The 18,618-nt window shown below is 37.5% G+C and overlaps 1 protein-coding gene across 8 annotated transcripts in view; it reads right to left on the bottom strand.

The window, feature by feature from the left end:
• PATJ (PATJ crumbs cell polarity complex component) overlaps window positions 1-18,618 on the bottom strand; it is a 354,601-nt gene that overhangs the window by 104,869 nt on the left and 231,114 nt on the right. For all 8 annotated transcript variants that reach the window (XM_077892030.1, XM_077892027.1, XM_077892033.1 and 5 more), the window contains exon 29: window positions 18,373-18,464. In XM_077892030.1, the coding sequence (XP_077748156.1) occupies window positions 18,373-18,464 (92 nt within the window). The remainder of the gene's footprint in view (window positions 1-18,372; window positions 18,465-18,618) is intronic.

Below are 18,618 nucleotides of genomic sequence, written 5' to 3'. Positions count from 1 at the left end.
GACCACCTATATATTGATGTCTTCCAGATTCACATAGTTAGCCCAGGTCTTTTTTTGAGCTTAATATCTGATATCTAACTCCTATTTTATATCTCCACTGGATGTCTTACAAGTATCTCAAATAAAAGAGATATTCCCACTTGAGAGTGGGATATTTCTTATTCCCACTTTGTCACCAGAGGGTTTTATGATCAATCCTTCTCACTTGAGTAAATGTCAACAGTGTACACCCAGTTATTCAACCAGTAACCAGGTAGTCATTCTTGAAACCTCTAACCCTTCAACTATATATCTAATCAAGAAGTCTTGTTAATTCTACCTTCAAAATGTATCTTGGGTCTTTCTACTTATTTCCATCCTATCTTAGGGCAAGTATGATCCCTCCCTCCCTCCCTCCCTTCCTTCCTTCCTTTTTTTCTTTTTCTTTCTTTCTTTCTTTCTTTCTTTCTTTCTTTCTTTCTTTCTTTCTTTCTTTCTTTTCTTTCTTCTTTCTTTCTTTTTCTTTCTTTCTTTCTTTCTTTCTTCTTCCTTCCTTTTTCTTTTTTTCTTTCTTTTCTTTTCTTCTTTCTTTCTTTCTTTCTTTCTTTCTTTCTTTCTTTCTTTTCTTTTTCCTTCCTTCCTTCCTTCCTTCCTTCCTTCCTTCCTTCCTTCCTTCCTTCCTTCCTTCCTTTTCTTTTCTTTCTTGGCTTCACACCCCCAGTGTGAAGCCAAATGTGAGTCTTGAACTCATGACCCTGAGATTAAGACTTGAGCTGAGACCAAGAGCTAGACATTCAACCAACTGAGCCACCCACATGTCTCTATCATTTCTCACCATCATTTCTCTTATCTATTCTCCAATCTAGTCTTCACCCAGCAGTTATTATGGTTCTAATACATAAATCTGATTATCTTTCTATCCCCTGCTTAAAATTCTTCTATGGCTTCTTGTTACACTTAGCATCAAGTCCACAAGTGTTAGGGAGGCTAAAACCTTGAGCAATCAAACCCAGCCCCCAGCTCTGGCTTCCTCTTGTTCTCTCTTCTGTTTCATTTTGCTCCAGGTCCAGCTATAGAAGATTTCTTCCCATTTCTCAGCTGGGCCAAGCTCCATCCCACCTCAGGGCACTCTTCTAGCCTTATCCTCTTCTGCTCTGTATCCTTGTTATCCAAATCCTTTGTCTGATTTATATCCTTATTTCTTCATAAATGTCATTTCCTGAAACAAGCCTTCCAAGAATTCCATTATATGCATACAGCACCCTACACAAAGACTGTAGTTCTGTGTCTTTCCTAATTTACATAAGTGATCTGTATGAACGTGTACTTCTAATCTGCCTTGCCCTAGATGGCAAACACTCCAAAGACAGGAATCATGTCCTTCCTACTCTCTTACATTACCTAGGGCAAACAGTGCTGGCAAACAGTCTGTACTTAACATAGTTGTTAAATGAACTGAGGGGATCCCTGGGTGGCTCAGCAGGTTGAGCACCTGCCTTCAGCCCAGGACCTGATCCTGGAGACCAGGGATCAAGTCCTGCATCAGGCTCCCTGCATGGAGCCTGCTTCTCCCTCTGCCTGTGTCTCTGCCTCTCTCTCTCCATCTCTCATAAATAAATAAATAAATAAATAAATAAATAAATAAATACCTTAAAAAAATAAATGAACTGAACTGTGATAATTCTAGGCTGATGTAAACTCTTTGTGGAATGAGGCAGGGTATAAGTAAAGAGATGAAGTCTAGGTACCATTTTTTATTCTAACCTTCTAAGGTTGTTGGATTATCTACCATGTGAGCCAAACCAAAGCAAAAGGGTAAAAAACTAAAACCATAAAGTAACACAGTATAAAGAATATATCTGTTTTTTCCCAACAGTTTTACAGATGCCTTGAGCAGGTACTATTACATTAAGAGATGGCTATTGTTTTTCAGGGAGTACAATCCATTCCTTGGCAGTTTGCTCAAACACAGAGGTAATCAGTTACCTTTGGATAGTAATAGTATTTTCAAAGTGGTGATTCCCTTTCTCATTCATTTTCTTCCACTGAATAACACAATAGGACTCAGCTCTAGCTTAGACCTAAGAGCCAACAGGACTCGTCCGCTCCAGATTCAGAGCTCATGGAGCAGAGTATATTTGGTTGTAATTAAGTAGATGGTTTTTCATACCACTTTCAAAGGTTACTAGTATTAAAAATATGGCTGCACATAAATTCTTATTGAAAGTCATGATTACTTGGACCAAGTTACTTCAAATCAGCCAAGTTATCCCTTCATAACTTAATGGTTTTCTCCAAATTAGTATGACTTTAATGGCCTTTAAATTCCATATTAATTTTTTTAAACCTCACAGAATAGAGAACCTACAATTACTCTCAACGGAGAGAAGGAAGATGCTTTAAGAAGTTACATTTCATAATCCTTTATAATCCACTTACTAGGAGTGTTCACACACCTCCACATCAAGCAAAGACCTGACAATTTTAAAGAGAAATGAATAGGAAGAGGGAAGCCAAAGGACAGAAAGCATTTATACTTCAAATAAGCAGTTAATCTGAATGACTTCTGGGGACCCCCTCCCTGACCCATCCTCTCCTATGATTCTCATAAGGAGTAAAATGTTTGCTTTATAACTTTCCTTTCCAATATAATTAATGTAAGTATCTTAGGCCCAGGCCCCCCATACAGGACACAATCAGAAATTGTAATTGCTTGTTGGTATTTTTATAATTATCTTTAACAGCTGTTGAGAGGGATAATGGAGTGCCACCATGGGTAAGAGTAAGACACAGTTTTCCAGAGGACAGAACCCTGCATGTATATGTCTGTATCATTGTATTTGCCATGCTCTGTTAAAGTTGCCTGTGTTGCTCTTTATCCCTCTCCAAGGGCAGGAATAAGATCTTATCTCTGCATCCCCCCCACACCCCCAAGCTTGCAATTGGGTACCTGACAGACAGTAGGTATACTATAAATGTCTGTTGAATAAAAGTGACCTTAATAAGGCAGGAAAAAGATATGGAAGCAGAACTTTCAGAACTATGCCCTGAGTTTTCAAGCTGCTTCAATGAGTTACTAACAGTATACTGAGTCTAACCAAGAGCTATCAGTATTGCCTCCTTAATGGACATTTCTTGGGGTGTCTGCCCAGCTCACAGAGATTCCCTGAAAATGCCAGAGTAGCAATATCTACTATCAATTTATAACAATGACAGTTTGCCTTAACCTCAGTGGATGTAGGGAGCAAACATCTGTCTCAGTTTGGGCCAGCCAGATTCTTTCCCAGGGACTCAAAATTTAGAACAGATCTAGAGATCTAGATAATACCAATGGAAATGCTTAAGGCTACAGAGGGGGTTCAGAAGTCTCTTCTGTTATATCTCTGGAGTCATCCTGGTTCCTTTGCCTCTGTCTTAGCTGTATGGCTCCTTCTTAAGAGTCCCTGAGACATCTCTGCAGTCTTATAATGCATTCTCCTTTTAATTTAAACTGGGTTAGCACTTAACTTAAATTGGTTGAAATTCAACTGACTGAAAATATAACTCTTATTTTGTTTTGAATATATACATTAGTTTATTTAACAAATATTTATACTACAGGTACAAAGATGAATAAGACATCATTCCTGCCTTTTTTTTTTCATTCCTGCCTTTGATGATATGAGAAATCAATGAGGACTATAGCTAAATAAGTAAACAGATTGGGACACCTGGGTGGCTCAGTGGTTGAGCCTCTGGTTTTGGCTCAAGGGATGATCCCGCCGTCTCAAGATTGAGTCCGGCACTGGACTCCCTGCATGGCGTCTGCTTCTCTCTCTCTTCTGTTTCTGTGTCTCTCATGAATAAATAAATAACATCTTTTAAAAAATAAGTACACAGATAATTACAATAATGAAATTATTACACTCTCAATTTAGTTTTTCCCCAAAACGATGCTAGGAACACCCCCAGTTCATTCTCTTGTTTGTAGAATATACACATATATTTTATTGTACATTCTAGATCTTGATTTCAATTTTATTTTGTTATAAATACACTCACTGGTACTTAGTGCCAGGTAGAAATCTAAGGCGGCTCTCAAGATTCTTGCCCCCTGGTTTACATACAGAATAGGGTCAATTTCACTTCCCTAGGTTATAGGTTATTAGGTTATATTATATAATATAATATATATAATAGGGTCAATTTCACTTCCCTAGGTTATAGGTTATTAGGTTATATTATACAGCACAGCTGACTGTAAGGCAAAGATTATCAGTTGGGCCTGACCTAATCACATGGGCCCTTTAAATCTGAAGATTTCACTTCTCAGAGCTTCAGTGCCCTGATGTCCTCAGTTAGTAGGGTGTCTTACATGAATCCTAAGGAATGCATGGAGGTCAGAGACAGGAAGTCAGGGGTTAGCACCACTGCTGGTTTGAGGATTATGGATGTCATATAACAATGAATATGAATGGCCGGTAGGAGCTGAGAGAGTAGTCCTCATTTGAGAATCAGCAAGCAACTAAAAGATATCACCTAGGATAAACCTGAAAACTAATTTTTTTTTTTTCCAAGTCTCCAGACTAGAACTCAGCCTGGCCAACACCTTGATTTCTGCCTTGTGATACACTGAGCAGAGAATCCAGCTACATTGTACCAACTGTGAACTAATAAATGGGTGTTGTTGTAAGCCATTAAATCGGGGGGGTAATTTGTTACACAGCAACAGAGAATGCACAACAAAACTCTTTGATTTGGAAAATATGGTCACCAGAAACATAACATTTGAGTTCTTACCATGTACCACAGTTCTAAATGCTTTTCATAGATTAACTAATTTAATTCTCATAACAATGCTATGTGGTAATTACAATTATTTTCTTCATTTTACATAGAAGGTAAATAAACTGACCAAACTCACAAAGCTAATGAATATAGAGCTGAGATTCAAACTCGGCAGTCTGGTTTTAAAAGCTACTCTTTTAACTACTATCCTACAGTGTTTCTCATTTTAGCAGCCTGTCCCAGAGCCATATGTATCTTCTCTTATATACTCAACGCTAGTTATTCCCAGACCCACCACAGGGAAAAGTTAGACTGGGTCACAATTTGTTCTTAAAGCTATTTCACAATTTTCCATAGGGTAAAAAGCATGAAAGATTCTGCATTTGCACACTATCAACTTTTTTTTTTTAAGATTTTATTTATTCATTCATCAGAGACACACAGAGAAAGAGAGGTGGAGACACAGGCAGAGGGAGAAACAGGCTCCATGCAGGGAGCCTGATGCAGGATTAGATCCCGGCTCCAGGATCAGGCCCTGGGCTGAAGGTGGCGCTAAACCGCTGAGCCACCCGGGCCGCCCCTCTATCAACTTTTTATATTTAAGTTCCAAGTGTCATATCATCATTACCTAGTCCTTGTATAGATATAATGACTATAAAATGCTTTAAAATACTCATCATGTTTGATAGTGTGGGTAGCATGGTAAAAAATACAATGGAGTGTAACTCCCTCAGTACTCTTCTGTGATAGTAATTAGAGCTGTTCATAAATTCTCTGGCTTATACTTTTCTTCCCTTTTTTTTTTTTTTTTTAAAGATTTTATTTATTTATGTGAGAGAGCACAAGCAGGGGGAGTGCCAGAGGGTGAGGGAGAAGTTGGCGCCTGCTGATCAGGGAGCCGGATGCAGGCCTCCATCCCAGGACCCTGAGATCATGACCTGAACTGAAGGCAGATGCTTAACCAACTGAGGCACTCAGGCAGCCCCTTTTCTTCTCCCTTAAAGTTATTATTTGAAACGAATACTCAGTAATCATAAAAATACATGTTGATACCTTGCCTTGGGTACCTAATGATCATAGTGAGCAGCGAGGCTCCCTTTGCTGAACACTGATGGACATGTAACATGATAAAGCAATAAACCTTTGTTGTTTCAAGCCACTGAGATGTGGCTGCAAGTTCACTGAACCATAACCGAGTTTATCCTGACTTATACATGTCCTATACAAGTTGATTCTACAATTACTTTTAAAAGTCATGCTTCTACTGGAAACACCCCAAATGTCCACATACAGAAGAATGGACTAACAAATGATGGTATGTTCACAGATTGGAACATTTCTCAGTAATTGGAATATTTCTCAGTAATTGAAGAAACAAATTATTGATACACTAACCACATGAATAAATCTTGAAAAAAATTATGTAAAGTGAAAGAAACCAGACCAAAAGAATTAATCCTGTTTGATTCTATTTACATGAAGTTCAAGAACAGTTTAAACTAATCTGTGATGACAGAAATCAGTAAGTGTTGTCTCTGGGGCCCAGAGGGATTGATGAGAAAGGAGCACCAGGAAGGTTTCTAGATGAATGATTTGTACTATATTTATGTTTTGTGTGATGGTTACCAAGGTATATGCTTTGTATTCTCAAAACAACCAACTGAACAATTTGAGTCTATTGGACTGAGTGTAAATAATGCCCCAATTAAAAAATTAATTGTTACATGCAGTGTAAGAAGACTATGCTATTCTGGCAAGAAACCTAGAATGAGGCCAACCTAGGCAAAGGTACAGAGGTGCAGATTCTATTACTAAGATATAAGTAGGATACTAAACAACTTTTTAAAATCTTGGTTTCTTAATCTATAAAATTGGGATAGTGTCTCCTAACAGAATTGTTGTGAGATAAGATAAATGACAAAGCACTAAAGCACAATAACAATTGTTAACATTCATTGTTTTCTGGTTTCATGAATGTTCAGTCTCAAATGCTTAAATTTCCAGTGGCCAAAAGTGCTCAGTTACCATTAATTCATTCAGCTTGATCCTTATATCCAAAGAAATCACTAAGTCTGACGGTTTCATTTTGGACTTCATTCTTTCTTCTCATTTTCTCTAGTCCCATAGCCTCTATCCTAATTCATGGACTTTTCATGTGTCTTTTCTATGGCAATAGTAACCTTTTTGGTTTCCTTGTTCTGCTTCCTCTGTTTCAATCAATCCAAATCACTCCCTTCTCAATTATGAAAAACACTCCTTTAAACAAGCCTGAAAATACAATCTGAATAACTCAACATCACAGAGTTCCTTCTATAGGTGCTCCTTTTGCCTGATGTATAATAATTTATTTGTATGTCTTAGAAGTTCTTAAAGAACTTATTATTTAACTCTATGATATTATTAGCATCTGACATACAGAAGGTACTTGATAAATGCTTGAACTAAATTTGTTCAAGCAGTTTGAACTCAATTCTTTCCTATGTAAATCTACCCAGGTAACATTAAATAGCTTTTGCTGTACTCACTTCTCCAACAGTAATCTTTCCCTCCTCTGAATTTCAAAACTATTTACATTCTTTTCTCAGTAACTTCATTCTATTCTTGCAAGAATACTTCACTGCAATCTTAGAAGCACATACATGTCATATACAGGGCTTTGTTGATAAAAACTTATACGTGTATTGCCTATCCATCAAAGTTGTAACCATAATTCAAAGTGTAAATCTCTTATGATTTCATTAACATGTTACTTGAAGCATTTATCCAACAACTACTGAGCACTTCCTTAGGATAAATATGAGATACTGTCTTCAATATAACCTTTAAAAGAACATGACAAATTATGGTCAAAGGAAAGATTCGTGGGCTACGTTAAGAACACATTTATCAAAAAAAAAAAAAAAAAGAACACATCCTTCAGGAAAGCACGATGAGTTCATGACAACAATTTATAAATAAGGAAAAGAAAACCTGATGTAATGGGTGGCATATGTATGTAGAATGCTTTAACTTTTCATTTATTACAGTCAGAGATCTCTCCAAGGAGTATTTCTACATCTTTTCTAAGTGAATGTGTTCCATCTAAAATCCATATGGCATCTCAAAGGATCTTGAACAGCCAAAACAATCTTGAGAAAGAAAAAGTTGAAGGTCTCACCCTTCCTGATTTCAAAACTCACTACAAAGCTGTAGTAATGAAAAGAGTGTGGTACCAGCATAATCAGAGACATATAGACTAATGAAATAAAAGAGAGAGCCCTGAAATAAACTCTCACATATTTGGTAGAGTGATTTTCAGCAAGGATGCCAGGACCATTCAATGGAGGGGGGGGAGCTAATTTTTTAAAAACAAATGGTTCTAGGAAAACTGGATATCTAAATACAAAATAATATAGTTGGATCTTTTCCTTATACCACATTCAAAATTAACTCAAAATGGGTCAAATCCCTCAACATAAGAGCTAAGACTGTAACACTCTAGAGTAAATCATAGAGGAAAAGCTCTATGCCATTCAATTTGGTGATGATTTCCTGAATATGACACCAAAAGCACAGTAACAACAATAACAAATAGATAAACTGTACTATATCAAAATGAAAAACTTCTGTGCATCAAAGGACATAATTGACACAGTGAAGAGGCAACCTAAGAAAATATTTGCAAATTGTAGATCTGATAAGGGTTTAATATCCAGAATGTATAAAGAATTCCAACAACCCAACAACAACAAAACAACCAACCTGATTAAAAAACAGGCAAAAAAAAAAAAAAAAAAAAAAACAGGCAAAAACATTGAAAATAAATTTCTTAAAGAATACATGCAAATGGCCAATAAACACATGAAAATATGCCCCACATCACTAATCAGCAGAGAAATGCAAATTAAAACCACAATGAGATACCATCTCACATCCAATAGGATGGCTACTGTCAAAAACCTGAAAACAAGTGTTGGTGAGGTTGTGAAGAAATTGGAAGCCTTGTCCACTGCTGGTAGGACGTCCTATGGTATGGCTGCTATGGAAAACAGTATGAAGGCTCCTCAGAAAATTAAAAATAGAATTATTATATGATTTAGCAATTCTACTTTTAGGTATATATCCAGAAGAACCCAAGAGTAGAGTCTTGAAGTCATTTACACTCTCATGTTCATAGTAGCACTCTTTACAATAATCAAAAGGGAGTAGCAACCCAAGTGTCCCCTGACAGGTGAATGGGTAAATACATGTGGTATATACAAACGATGGAATATTATTCACCATTAAAAAGGAAATTCTGTCATGGTACAATGTGCATGAGCCTGGAAACATGGTGAGTGAAATAAGCCAGCAAGAGAAGGACAAATGCTATATAACTCCATTTTTATGAGGTACCTAGTATAGTTAAATCCAGAAACAGAAAGTAGATAATAGTTGCCAGGGGCTGGGGAAAGAGGGAGAGAGAATGGGGATTGATTGATTGATTGATTTTTAACCAGGTACAGATTTTTAATTTTACAAGATATAAAGAGCTCTAGAGATGGATAGCGGCAATGGTCGTACAAGAGCATGAATATACTTAACTGCCACTGAAGTGCATACTTAATAGTGAAGATGGTAGATTTTATGTTATATAAATTTCACAATTTTAAAAAATTAAGTGAGACCAAAAAGAAAGTGCAAGTGTGACGAGAATATATTTGAATAAGACTATCACTTAAATATCATTATTGTCTTCTGGACTACTGTTGTCCTGCCACTTGGAAATTCACTTTCACTAAACCCACAGTATCTTATTTCATGCTAACAAAGCAGCACTATATCAAAAACAGAAGTTATGTGCCTGAATTCAGCCTGGATAGCTGAGTAGGTAGATTTCATTTTGTTTTGAAAACTGTTCTAAAGTAATTACAACTGCAATCTAGTGCCTAACATGTTGTTTAAATACACATACACACACAATGAATAAATGAGGAACACATGAACCCAGCTAAAGGGTCCTAGATATTATTTTCTGATTGTACTAAATAAAGTGATGTGAGACACTTGAGGACAGAAAAAATAAACTCTATATTTGTTATATTAATTGAGACATGACATTGAATTAACATTTGGCCAGGAAAGCTTGATGTAAATGAACCAGAAGTCACACACAAAACAAAGTGCACCATTTATTTCAGTGGGAGCAAAACTCCTTTCTGAAAAGACTCCAGGAGATATTTCTAACTCTATGAACAGAGTGAATAGTTCTTAATTTCCAATTGGAAGGAACCACCAAAATAGCAATATGCTGAATTTGAAATAAATGACCAAAGACAACAGAATCATGGACTTTATTTTCTTGGCATTCCAAACAATGCCAATCACTAATGAGGGCTGCTGGGAGTAACTCAGCATCCAGACCCACATTTCACAAAGGTGGCCCCAGGCAAGTTCTAAATAATTGTTGCCAGTTGTGCAGAGGAAAAGGTGGCTCATAAAATATTTGGCAATGCAGGGTGGTAGAAGTGGGGAGCTCAGGACTGGATGGATGGGATAACTTAGCCTAATAAGTTTCTCACAGAGGTTATTTCTGAAAGATAATGTAGTAGATACCTTCAGCAATTCCTCTCTTTATCCTGGCTGGCAAAACTTTAATGTTCAAATATCTAGCCCTCCCCATAAGGCCATGTTCTGGGGAAAAGTGACGTCCCCCCAAGTCCCAGGGATAAATCTGGGATAAATCCTGTCTGATTCCCCTGAGATAATCTTGGCAATCTCATTTAAAGAGCCAGTGAATAGGGTGGCAATGGAAATGTGTCATACTGAAGACCCTCAGTAGTGACTTGCTCAGGGGTCTTGGTTTTGATCAATATAGACCAATATAGAGTTTTGTTAAAGAAGTTTGAAGGACAAAAACTTCTCAGAATCAAGTCTAAAAGTCTATCAGGTCACAAGAAAATATGCAGAAGGAACCAAATATCTCACTCTGGTTGCTCATAATTTGTCCAGATAGCTTACTTTTATCACCCTTCCCATTCATTAGGATCCTTTGGCATTGTCAGCAAGCAAGAGAAATAAATTTGGACCAATTGACACAAAAGGGAATTTATTAAAGGGATACTGGGATCTCACAAAACATATACAGGCTACATGATTGGACTTGGAATGTACTAAGAGACCTCCGGAGGACAAGGAAGCAGGAAAACAGAATGATATCATAGCAGGAACCTCCCATTAAGGCCCTGTGGTTTCATGAATAAACACCATTCATATAAAATCACTCACATTATTTGCCTCCTATTCTAAGCTAAGGTATCATATTGCCAAAGCTTAGGTCATATGACCAACCCCTGACCACATATCAGCAGTGAAAGATTTGGTTCCTTCAGCTTCCACAGGGGGAGAGATGCACCTAGATGTACTGCTTTTACTGTTCCACCGTACATACGTTGTCTGTGTGTGTATGTGCATGTCTCAAGAAGAAGGTTTCCTTAAGGGTAAAGACATTCTATGAGGATAGGAGTATAAATACTGACCAGCTAACAATACAGAACAACAACAACAACAAAAAAAAACAAAAAAAACAAAAAAAGAAAACTGTCCACTTCATCTCTGTAACTAGACACAATTAGGTGTTTCTGAGTGCTACAAGAAATCAAACAAATAAGGTCATAATCCCCCACAAGCTGGCAGTATGTTAAGGAAAGGGGGTAGCAAAGAAAGAATTACCAATTCTGTCCATGAAATAAAAATGATTTTCAAAGATATTTTATAGGTCAAAGCAACACTTTACCTAATACACTGAAAGTACTTGATTCATGAATGATATTGCAAACTTTTGGGTAACTTCAGATTGACTAGTTACAACTATCCCCCAAAAGGGGAAAACTAGTGGCTTCTGTGGCTATTCAAAAGAATATGCCATTGGCTTTCAAGAGGAGTCCAGAAATGTATGACCCAGTGGAGTCGTAACTGGGTTAAATGTACGCTTCCCAAGGTTACCACAGTAGGCCAATGCGAACAATGCTTCTTATTTGGATGCATAAATTCCAATGTCTTCCCAAAAGATCACAACACTTCAATCCCATTCTGGTCTTGAAATAAAAGCCTTATAAATTCTACTTACAAAAATAAAATATACAATTAAAATTACTCTTTAATATGGTTAGTATAGGAAACAGGTACTGAAGAAATTAAACAAGAATCAACATTTCAGAGCACTGGGGAGACTCCTAAGAGTCTACTATACAGTCCAACTAAACAAACAAACAAACAAAAAAACAGAAGAGCCCTAAATTGAAGAGTGTCTCTAACTTTCTTTCTCCCACAATTCCTAGTAAGAACTCAAGCCAAGTGACAAGTCTGTTCCTCAAATCTTGTCATATATCCTATGGACGATATTTTACTGTGTACTTGAAAAGGGCTGGGCAGCCTGAGTGGCTCACGGGTTTAGCGCCGCCTTCAGCCCAGGGCCTGATCCTGGAGACCCGGGATCGAATCCCGATTGGGTTCCCTGCATGGAGCCTGCTTCTCCCTCTGCCTGTGTCTCTGCCTCTCTCTCTCTTTCTCTGTGTGTCTCATGAATAAATAAATAAAATCTTAAACCCAAACAAACCACAAAGTAGAACTTAAAAAAAAAAAAAGAAAAAGAAAAGGGCCACTGCCTTGTTTAATGGTTCATGAGAGTCAGAAGAATGCTTCCTCACATATTTCAAAGTGGCCTATGTACCCAGCTGTACTCATCCAAAAATAGTGCCCTAAAGGACTGCTTTTCTCCTAGAAGTAAATGTTCAGGGACACTGGGTATAATATCCAATTCCAGAAACTTTTGGGTTTCTGTATCTACTACAAAATACCTTCTCAAAGACTCCAGAGATGAGGTTAATTGTTCTCCTATGAGTGTTGAAGTATCATAGCACCTTTATCTCTGGATGATGTACCATCCACCTCCCTACTCTCCACCTCTTCCTCTTCCAAGGTAGAGCTTGTGTTCTTTCTATCGCTGATTCCACAGCACTGGCACAAGTAGAAACTCAGCAAACACTTGCAGAATAGATACGTGAATAGTTCTTTATGGAAGTAAAACTCATGCTTATTCCTACCATCTTTTTCTCTGTTATTTAGATAAGAATCGAGAGCACAATAAAGATTTTAACCAGAGGCATTCAATTTGCTTCTTCGGATGGACTTGTCCCACAGATGACTCTGACATTTCCTTTAATTTCAGGTCAATATCATCTTTTAGGGATATGGCCAGAGGATAATGTGCCACACTATATTTTTAATTACAAAACAAGACATCTGTTCAATCGATCCTGTACGGTGGCTCCCACGGTGAGTCCACTTTGACTCAGTAGGGCTTGACAGCCAGCACTAAATCTTTCCATGGGGTTCAGTTTCACTTGGCCTCCTCGAGCCCCAGGAGTTTTTATACAGTACACATTTTCTACATGTAATTAAGTAATGGAGAGTGAGTTGTGATACATGACATTTAATTTTCGATAGTGGGGGGGAAGGTATGACAAGAGCTGCAGGCAAGACCATTAATCTCCTTGGATTCCTACACTGCCAAATACAGCAATTTCTTCTTTCTTGTATTAATATAGCTCTCCTCCTGAACTTAAATTGTAGCGCTTGTGTAGAGAGGATAATGTCAAATAGGAAAATCCACAGAATTGAATGTGTGCTACATTTTAAGAATTTAGGATTGTAAAGTACATCTGGATTAACCACCATGGAGTAATTTAGTATACCAAAGTCCATGTGTATCATAGACACGAGTATGTGATTACTAGATTGTCTAAAATCTAATGTGGGGACAAAGAGGGAGGAAAGAGCGATTATGTAAGTCATGTATACATAGCAACAAGTTGCTAATTTTCACTAATGACTCACAGATCTCTTGTGATTTAGATCCATCATTATATGACTAAATACAAATGTTAAGAGAATATGAGAAGGACATGAACACACGAATGTACATCAGTATAGACTAAAGGCCCCTGTTAATTAAAATGTTGCCCGCAGCATGTTTTTAACAGCTTTCTGTGATTACTGCTAATCCTACTCCCAAATCTGTGGCCAGTTCCATTTTTATCTCCATTGTCAATAAAATTGGAAAAGAGTTGCTGAGGCATAAAAGCCCAAAATTTCTCTATCATGGAAATGCACAGAGACTCAATAATTTCAACTAAGGAAGTTATGTATTACCAAATAGAAGCACTAAGTGTAAAGAAATAAAATTTGTAAACATCAGTTTTTAAAAACATTATACAGCCTAATTGTAATTTAAAAAAGCTTAAAAGTGTAATTGCACCTGTTGTGCTGAGATGATTTAAGTGTTAACTTCCTGAAGCATGACAGCAAATCAATATTTAACTGCCTTAAGATTTGGTTCCAAAATAGGCACAACTAGGGTTCTTGTACCATTAGTCTGAAAGAGGTAACCTATAGGCAGAGGTTGAAAGATGTATCTACCTGAGTGATGAACTAGATAATCAGCCTGAAGGAGAGAGGATAATGTGTGGACAGCACCTAAAGTGCACAGGTTACCACACATAAATAGGACACCGATCTACCATTTTTCCCTCACTGGTGATATACACAGCAGATGAGCATAAAATATTTTCTTTTTTTGGTTTCCTTCACTGATTTAAATTTTGACACTATTTGATACTACTCACCTCAGTAAAATCTTTTATTTTATGGATATGGGGATTAATTCATGTTAATTAGATTCCTCTTTATACAGTCTTTCATTAAATGGTATTCTACGCCTTGTTAGAATATCAGATCATCATTTAAAAGGAGAAGTGCCGCCTGTCTGGTTCAGTTGGTGGAGCATGCAACTGTTGGGACCTTGAGTTTAAGCCTTACTCAGGGTGTAGAGCTTACATTTAAAAATAATAATAATAATAAAAATAAAAAAGGAGGAGGAGAGTGGGAGAAGCAGCAGTAGACAAAGAACTAAAAGAGATGTTTTAGGCAGGCTGTGTCCATGTTTCTCTCTCTCTCTCTTTTTTTTTTTTTTTTTAAGATTTTATATATTTATCCATGAGACAGACAGAGAGAGGCAGACATAGGCAGAGGGAGAAGCAGGCTCCATGCAGCAGGGAGCCTGATGTGGGACTTGTTTCTGGACCCCAGGATCATGACCTGAACCAAAGGAAGACGCTCAACCATTGAGTCACCCAAGCGTCCCTGTTTCCCCTGTCTCTTATTCTAACATTTATTAGAAATATTTTTATATCCTATCTACAGTTATATAGTGGTCTTTAAAAATTTTTATTTAAATTTTAGTTTTTTAGTTAACATACAGTGCAATACTGGTTTCAGGAAAATTCAGTGATGCATCACTTACATACAACATCCAGTGCTTTCTCTTCTAGTGTTTAATCATTATAATGTTAATTAAAATTCTTAAACTGTGAATGCGCTTCATTTAAAAAAATGTTCAAGATTCCGAAATGCAATGAAATATACATGAAGGAGTGGTTTATCTTTTTCCTCCTCTTTCCTTCTCCCTAAGTTATTCTTTTTTTTTTTTTTTTTTTTTTTTTTTTTACCTCTTTCCCTGCTCTCTCCCTCACTCCCTCCTTTTTGGACCACCATCATCTTCATCACCATAGCAGCAAGCATTGCTGAGCCCACATCACCAGGTAATTTATACATACTGACATTGGACAATCTATGAGGCAGACACACACACACACACACACACACACACACTTACCACTTGACTTTTTTTTATATTCATTTATTTTAGACAGTGAGAGAGCATGAGCAGGGGGAGGGGGAGCGGCAGAGGGAGAGAGAGAATCCATCCTGCCAAGTGTGGGGCCCAACATGGGAATGGATCCCAGGACCCTGAGATCATGATGTGAGCTGAAATTAAGAGTTGGCTGTTTAAGTGAGTCATACAGGAGCCCCGAGACCACTATATCTATTGTCTGCCTACTGCAGGTCAGGAAACTGGCCAAGCTCACACAGTTGGGGTATTTCAGAACCAGTTTTTTTTTTTTTTAAGGTTATTTACTTATTTATCCATGAGAGACACAGAGCAAGAAAGAGAGAGAGGTAGAGACACAGGCAGAGGGAGAAGCAGGCTCTATGCAGGGAGCCCAACGCGGGACTCGATCCTGGGTCTCCAGGATCACGCCCTGGGCTAAAGGTGGCGCTAAACCGCTGAGCCACTCGGGCTGCTCCTAGAATCAGTTTTCATACCAAGACAGAGTGAATCCAGGGTTTCAAGCCTCTTTTAATTACTAAGCCTTAGAGTTCAGGCTTGCTTTAAAAAGAATTTGTCACTTTAGGTAAGAACTATTCAGATGAATAGTCGAATGAATAGTTCCTTCCCTTATGGAAACTGAAGCATTAATTAATAAAATGTTGGCACACAAATCACCAGATATGTATCTATTGAATCAAACAAAAGGCTGTCAGCAGTGCGTACATTTGTCTTGATTCAATTTAAACTTATTTTCCTTTACACAGTCTCAGGTGGATACAATAGATTATTCAAAATCACACCTACATCTTTTTTTTTCTGCCTACAAAGGAAGCTAGAGAAACTTTTTCCAACTTAGATTATTTGGGAAAGTACTGAGGAAAGGGACTTAAACATGAGAAACTTTGTAAATAATGACTTATCTCTACGTATCTTTTTTTTTCTATGTATCTTTAAATCCACAAAATAAACTAACTTACTATGATTGTTGCCTTTGGAGAATACATAATCTGGAATTGCTTAGAATGAGCTGAAAGGAAATTTATTCAATAAAGCTTTCTGAATGCTATGTGCTTAGGCACTATAATTTAACGACCACACAAGAAAGGTTCATAATTAGATTACATATTTTGAATGTATATTGATACTTCTAAGTTGCTTAAAATCCTTCCAGTAAAGTATTCTGTGGCATCCTCAATCATGCTTACACCATTAATTTACTGAACAAATCATTTCCTTGATTCTGATCTCTGAATGATCAGAATTGAAATCATCAGATGCTAAATTAATGTGGCTTCATTACTATTATTAAAATTCTCCGGGACACTTGGGTGGCTCAGCGGTTGAGCATCTGCCTTTGACTCAGGGCATGATCCCAGGGTCCGGGATCAAGTCCCACACCGGGAGCCTATTTCTCTCTTTGCTGGTGTCTCTCTCTCTTTCTGTGTCTCTCATGAATAAGTAAATGAAATCTTTAAAAAAAATTAATTAAAAAAATAAAATTCTCAGGTTTCTCTTCTGTATTCTAAATAACTTCAAATCATGTAACTTTTCTTTCTTGAAGAAGGAGGGTTCTATTTCCCAATGACTTAACTGCATTGATGGTTTCCTTTGGATCCCATTCAATTTTTCTTTTGCTCTCTTCAAACTGGGATGACCCCGCATGGGTAATAAAGACCCCGCCCGTGCTGAAGAGGTAAGCAATGCTGAGGACAGCATCTGTAGCAGTTGCCACTACATGTTGAGCATGAAGTGCAGACACTGGTGAGTGCTGTACGTGCTCACAAAACCTTCACGGGACGCTCTGCAAGTTGTAAGCCTCCATGGATTTCTGTCAATGGACACCTTCATCTCTTTGAGTGGCTGCCCTTTCCTCAGGTCTGCTCATGTTTTCAGCATCTAACTCTAATTTTGTAACTTCTGGCAATGCCAGGTAACACTCTTTCAGTCATTACTCCATGTGAAAGAGTACATTCAACATTTAAAATTTTTGACATATCACAATGAATGAGGTAGATGCTTTATTATTTTCATTTTACAGCTGATACCTGAGACTCAGAAGGAAAAGAAATAGAGCAACAGTTAACATACAGGGTTAGTTACATCATGTGCTGGTAATTCAGATTCATCAGTCACTTTGGTCCAATAAAAGGAATCAAACATTCCATTGCTGAAGAGGGAACAATAGCTACCACCAATGACAATTCCCAATTCTGACTTACTTAAGCCAAAAGGACACAGTCAGGTAGCAGGCAGGTATGGAAAAATGTGGAACCCCAAACATACCACAAGACTCTAGAGAGCAAAGCTCATATCCACTCCCCTCTGGATTTCTCACCAGTATTTTTTTTTTTAAGATTTTATTTATTTATTCATGAGAGACACAGAGAGAGAGAGAGAGGCAGAGACACAGGCAGAGGGAGAAGCAGGCTCCATGCAGGGAGCCCGACGTGGGACTCGATCTCAGGTCTCCAGGGTCACACCCTGGGCTGCAGGCGGCGCTAAACCGCTGAGCCACCGGGGCTGCCCTCTCACCAGGATTCTTACTCTGAAGCTTCTAAAATGTTCCTGGGTTCTGTTTTCCTGCCTATTCTTTAATATAGACATTAATGAGTCAGCAAATATACCACATGACAGTGACAGGAGGAAAGGAAGCTAGAAGTTTCTATAGAATGGACAATCAGCTCCAGGAGGGGAAGAAATTATAAAAATCGAATACAAATACTAGTCTCAACCACTAATTCAATCATATGAAACATAACAAGAAAACCTCAAAACTAGAACAATCTTTATTTTCCTTAAAGTAACGGTTAAAAAAAGAAAATGTATTGTTAGGATATAGTGATTTTGTTAGACAAACCAAAGATAAGATGGTCTTATAAAATGTATCTCCAGAAAAAATCTTAGATTTTAGAAAACCAGATGTATATCTATCTTACCTGATAAAAACCAGCTTAACCTTTGATGGGGCAGTCTTAATAACGGCAGATGCATTTTGGTGACTTCTTCCATACAGGATCTGATTGTTTATCTATTTGGGAAAAAATAAAACACACTTGTAAAAATGTAATATGTATAGTTTGTATAAAAATACATGTATATATTTGTACATTTGTGCAAACAGATGTGTATATATATACTTGGAATTATCAATGAAGTCCATTCATTTTTTTAGGTGGGTCCAT

This window comes from Canis aureus, chromosome 3, assembly GCF_053574225.1.
Source record: "Canis aureus isolate CA01 chromosome 3, VMU_Caureus_v.1.0, whole genome shotgun sequence".
NCBI classification, from domain to species: Eukaryota; Metazoa; Chordata; class Mammalia; order Carnivora; family Canidae; genus Canis; species Canis aureus.
The sequence above is the reverse complement of the archived record's forward strand: the minus strand, read 5'-3'. Positions and strand labels throughout refer to the sequence as shown.